The sequence below is a fragment of the Pteropus alecto genome, unplaced genomic scaffold (genome assembly GCF_000325575.1).
Source record: "Pteropus alecto unplaced genomic scaffold, ASM32557v1 scaffold134, whole genome shotgun sequence".
NCBI classification, from domain to species: Eukaryota; Metazoa; Chordata; class Mammalia; order Chiroptera; family Pteropodidae; genus Pteropus; species Pteropus alecto.
This window is the reverse complement of record NW_006436283.1, coordinates 4,862,712-4,867,018: the sequence shown is the minus strand read 5'-3', so window position 1 is coordinate 4,867,018 and position 4,307 is coordinate 4,862,712. Positions and strand designations below refer to the sequence as shown.

Here is a 4,307-nt window from a genome sequence, read left to right as displayed (position 1 = left end):
GGCAAGTTCTTACGGTTCAGTTAGGGAGTTTTTATCTACCTCCTGAGGTAAAAATTAAGAAAATACTTGTTTTCTTTGACATGGAACTGACTTCCCTGTCTCCTTAGAGAAAAAACACCCCTCCCCACAAAATCATGGTGAGTGCAGTGCCCTCCTGCCTGTAATTAGAAACTTGGACAGGAGCCTTCAGTGGTTTACTTGTGCTTCTGAAATCCGGCCTCACCTCAGAATCATCTCAGACATCCATTTGTCAACTTTCTGGTTATCTCTTTGAAAAAAGAAAAAGGTTCAGAAACCTGTATGTTAACAAAAACCTAGGTGATTATCTACAGTTGGAATTTATAAGTGGCACTTTTCCCTCCTGGGGGTGAATGGTGTCTGTTAGAAGGATTCCAAATGGGGTCAAAATGATTTTATTTAACATGCAGCAAAACAAGGGCGGCAGAGTTGGTATATCCAGTAGAGCTGTTTGTCACAAAACAGTGACCTCAACAGTAACGAGTAACACTCATAAATAATTTTAATGTCTAAAGCTTATCGTAAAGATACATTTCCATGTAGTAATCCTAGAGATCTTCCCAGGGCTGTAGCAGCCGGTCTCTGGAAAGCTCTTAGATTTATTCCTTAAGTAGTGAAATCAATTCACTTTCGACCTAATAAAGCAGTGAAACCTGCTTGCTAAAGATGGTAGAGAAGGGGAAGATGACCTCTTGATAAGGAACCCTGGCAAGGAAGAGGGAGGGATCAGGGAATGTCGCCTGTGCCACCTTCTCCTGGAGATGGTGCTGAGCCCATCCAGCTGAGCGCGGTGCTCTTTCGCCAGTTGGTGGTTCTCACTTTCCTGTTGCCCTGTGAGGCTTTGGAGTCTGGCACAAGCTAGCTGGGGCTGAGCACTGTTGAAGCAGTAAGTTCTGGTGATTCAATTCAAGTGTGGCCCCTAATCTCACCACCTCTAGACCCGACATCTTGCTGACAGTACCCTCAGCAGCTGAGGACAGTTTCTGGGCAGCAGGTAAGGACTTAAGTCTGGTGCAGTTTACCTCACCCTGAGGCCTCCTGTTCCTGACTGTATGCCATACCATGGGCCATCTCGGGCATGGAGTGGGGAGGCCAAAGCAGGACACAGAGGGTGGCAGGAGCTGTCCTCCCCTTCAGAGACTCGAAGGGCAATACAGCAGTTTATTTCATGCCAAGCAAGAGGTAGTGAGTGGGGTGGCCTGTTCCCACACTGGGAGGCACACTTTCTCCGGAAGCTCTGAGTACCTGCTTCCAGAGGGGAAACACTGGTTCTTTCCCGTTTATTTCCTGTCCTTTAGTGTAGGCTGCCCTGAGGCCAAGCTCTGTTTCTAATAGGCTGAGAGCCACATCCTGGTGAGATGTCCATAGGACACAGCCTGCCACCGCCAGGGACAAGCACATACTCATCATCCAGTGGTCGTTTCAGAATGACGCCCATGGAAGGCAAGCACACCAAGTCCTCTTGTGCCCAGGCCCATCTGGGACAACTGGGCTTTGCCCACCTCCCTGGAGGTAGGAGTAGGAGCCTGCCAGCAGGGGAAGCACAGAGTAGCAATGGGGGACATGAGGACATGGTCCTTAAGGAAGGACCCCAAGTCTCTTTAGAGACCTACTCCCTCGAGGCATCAGGGGAAAAACCTACTTCAGCCTTGGGTCCGTGTTCCCAGGGCAGCAGTGCAGAGTCTGGGGCCACATCCCACCCAACAGTACATGGCCACTTCAAGTCACACAGGTAGAAAGAAACAGGTCCTTTTAAGGGGCCAAAGGATAAGAGACCATCACAGCAGCAGCTCAGCTCCTGGCAGCAATGCCCAGGGCTCCTGTTCCATACCAAAGCTCTAAGTACTGCAGTCAGGACATGGAGAATGACTGGACCAGGAGAGCCCTCCCGTCTTGGGGCAGCCTGCTTGGGTTTCAAAGTGGAGATGACGGCATCCTCTGGGGTCATAGGTTCCCCCACTGCTCCACAGGAGGGAACTGGTCCACCTCACCCACCTCCGTGCTCAGCTGCTCCCCCAGGGCGAAGGTCAGCCTATACCGAAGCCTTGCCTTCTCCTGCAACACAGGGGCAGCGCGTGAGACGCCATTACCCTTGGAGCTCTTTCTGTGCCAATGTACAGGCCCTGCTCCCACCAGCCCATCCTCACTCAGCCACTGAACCAAGGTAGGGAAGGGACATGGCTTAATTTAACAATATCATGACACTTCTGGCTGGGAGGTGGTTGTCCCAAAGTAATGATATGGGCCTTCAGGCTGGTTTCTGGCTCACCTTCAGTGGATTGGCCAGCAGCATAACCTGGGTGATGGCTGCAGGTGGCTGGATGGGGCTAAATGGAGAGAGTTCTGTCCCAGAGGGTGGCTGTAACTTCACTTTCATTGACTAAAGAGAAAGAGAGAAGCTCTTTGAAGAGATGGCAGGTGCCTGGAGATGGACATATGTATCATCAGAGTGGACACATGCTGTCGCCTGCTGCCTGCAGAGGCCCTCAATGAAGCAGGTTCCAGATGAAGGTAATTCCTGCCTCTAGAAGCCCCAGGAAGCCAGGGTACCTTGGGCACTGCAGCCTGCAGCACGATGCTCTTGATAGGCAAGGGAGCCGTGTTCAGCATTGACACCACCACCACCAGCACGTCGGGCCGTCCGGGCGGACATTCCTTGGCAAAGTGGAAGAGGATGCGGAAGCCGTTTTTATCATAGGCTGTCACAGGAAGGGCACTGCCTGTAAGAAGGTGGCATGTGGGTATGGAAGGAGAGAGAAGGTCAACGATACCCAACATGCCCTGGGGGTGCCTGCTGCCGCCAAGTGGGGTCAGCAGCATAACCCTGTAGTGAGGAGGCTCCCTTAAGGAGTCTGGGAAAGAACCTCTGTCAGACCTTCACAAGCAGAGGCCAAGACCAGAAAGGGGGTTGCAGCTGACTCTAAGGGACGCCAGCAAGGAGAGCCTGTACCGATCCACCCCTCCCACTCCACACAATGCTCCAAGCCGTGTGTGGCCCTCGCTTCCCTTCCCGCCCCAAGCCTCTGACACCTACTAGGCTTGATGGATTCCAGGGGGACATGGACACTGGCCAGGGAAAGCTCAGTCCCCTTCATGGGGCTGCCCTGGGACGGGAAAACAGGTGGCTGGAAGAGAGGGCTGCCAGGCCCAGTGGAGAAGGGCAGGAGAGGCCTAGCTGAGGTGGTGGGGATCAGAGGGGAGGTGGCAGCCCCAGGGAAGAAGCTGGAGGAGACAGGTTTCACCAGGGCTGAGGTCCTGGGAGGCAGGAAGGACAAGGCAAGTCAAAAACCAGGCAGAGTTGCTACGTCAACCCCTCACAAAGCTCCCACCATCCCCCACCCTAGCTTCCAGCCTGATGGATCAGACCAAAAGGGAGCATCCACCCCCGCCCACCCTAGAACTGCCTTTGCTTCTACCAAACCCAGGTGCAACCCTGCCCGATCCCACCTCTCCCACTCATTACGCTTTGGCTTCTAGAAGCTGATCGAGGGCATCCAGCTGGTGTAGGGTGCTGTCGCCCAAAGCTGAGTGATGGTACCCGGGGACCGTGGGCTCGGCCTTTGGAGCTGAGGCTGGGGCCAGTCCAGTGGGGAACAAAACAGAAGCGCTGGCTGGGACCACGGGAACTGGGAAGGGGGGTGGCAGTGGAGCCTGGGAGTTGCCTGTGGGGGCTGCTGAGGACGGGAGGTCAGGCCCATCTGAGGGGCTACAGCCAGCAGTCCCAAGTTTGGGGCTGAAGAAGTCCAGGTCCGGCTGTTCGTTCTATGGGGAATGGAAAGTGTGAGTGAGCAAAGGGTGTGGAGGGCTGCAGCTCGCCACCCCGGCACCTTTGCTGGGGGCCCTACTGCAGCCCCACTGGACTAGCAGCCGAGGACAGGACCCCAGGGGGTAGGGGCAGCAGGGCTGCAGCTAACTGCAGCTGAGGACTAGTCAGGAAAGAGGATGCTAAGCCAAGGTGGTTGAGTGCTTCAGTGATGGCACCTGTGCCTACCTGGAACAGGGGCCACTGGCTGTTTCCAGCTGACTCTTTGGGAGGGGCACTGGGGGCTGGGTCAGTGAGGCCTGAGAACAGAGATGACCATGATGACAAGAGGCTCTGGGCTAGGGCAGCCCTAGCCCCACCAGAGGAAGACTCACACAACAAACATGATTGTCTGACGTCAGTGCATGGGGAAATGTTCCCCAGGCCACCTCCAAAGGGGACTCCTTACAGTTGTGGATGGGGGAGGGGGGCTCCAGGGGAACAGCAAGACACTACATCTACCGCTTCTACCCCGGGGTCCACATAC

The 4,307-nt window shown here is 54.7% G+C and overlaps 1 protein-coding gene and 1 long non-coding RNA gene across 3 annotated transcripts in view; one reads left to right on the top strand and one right to left on the bottom strand.

Moving 5' to 3' along the window:
* Window positions 1-397: 397 nt before the first annotated feature.
* GGA3 (golgi associated, gamma adaptin ear containing, ARF binding protein 3) overlaps window positions 398-4,307 on the bottom strand; it is a 13,860-nt gene continuing 9,950 nt past the window's right edge. For both annotated transcript variants that reach the window (XM_006912229.3, XM_006912230.3), the window contains 6 exons: window positions 4,010-4,080; window positions 3,482-3,780; window positions 3,053-3,273; window positions 2,569-2,738; window positions 2,288-2,398; window positions 398-2,073 (listed from right to left, as the gene is read on the bottom strand). In XM_006912229.3, the coding sequence (XP_006912291.1) occupies window positions 1,963-2,073; window positions 2,288-2,398; window positions 2,569-2,738; window positions 3,053-3,273; window positions 3,482-3,780; window positions 4,010-4,080 (983 nt within the window). In that variant the 3' untranslated portion in view covers window positions 398-1,962. The remainder of the gene's footprint in view (window positions 2,074-2,287; window positions 2,399-2,568; window positions 2,739-3,052; window positions 3,274-3,481; window positions 3,781-4,009; window positions 4,081-4,307) is intronic.
* LOC112480017 overlaps window positions 2,042-4,307 on the top strand; it is a 3,773-nt gene continuing 1,507 nt past the window's right edge. Inside the window, exons 1-2 of the long non-coding RNA XR_003046435.1 lie at window positions 2,042-2,182; window positions 2,405-2,529. This is a non-coding gene — a long non-coding RNA (uncharacterized LOC112480017). The remainder of the gene's footprint in view (window positions 2,183-2,404; window positions 2,530-4,307) is intronic.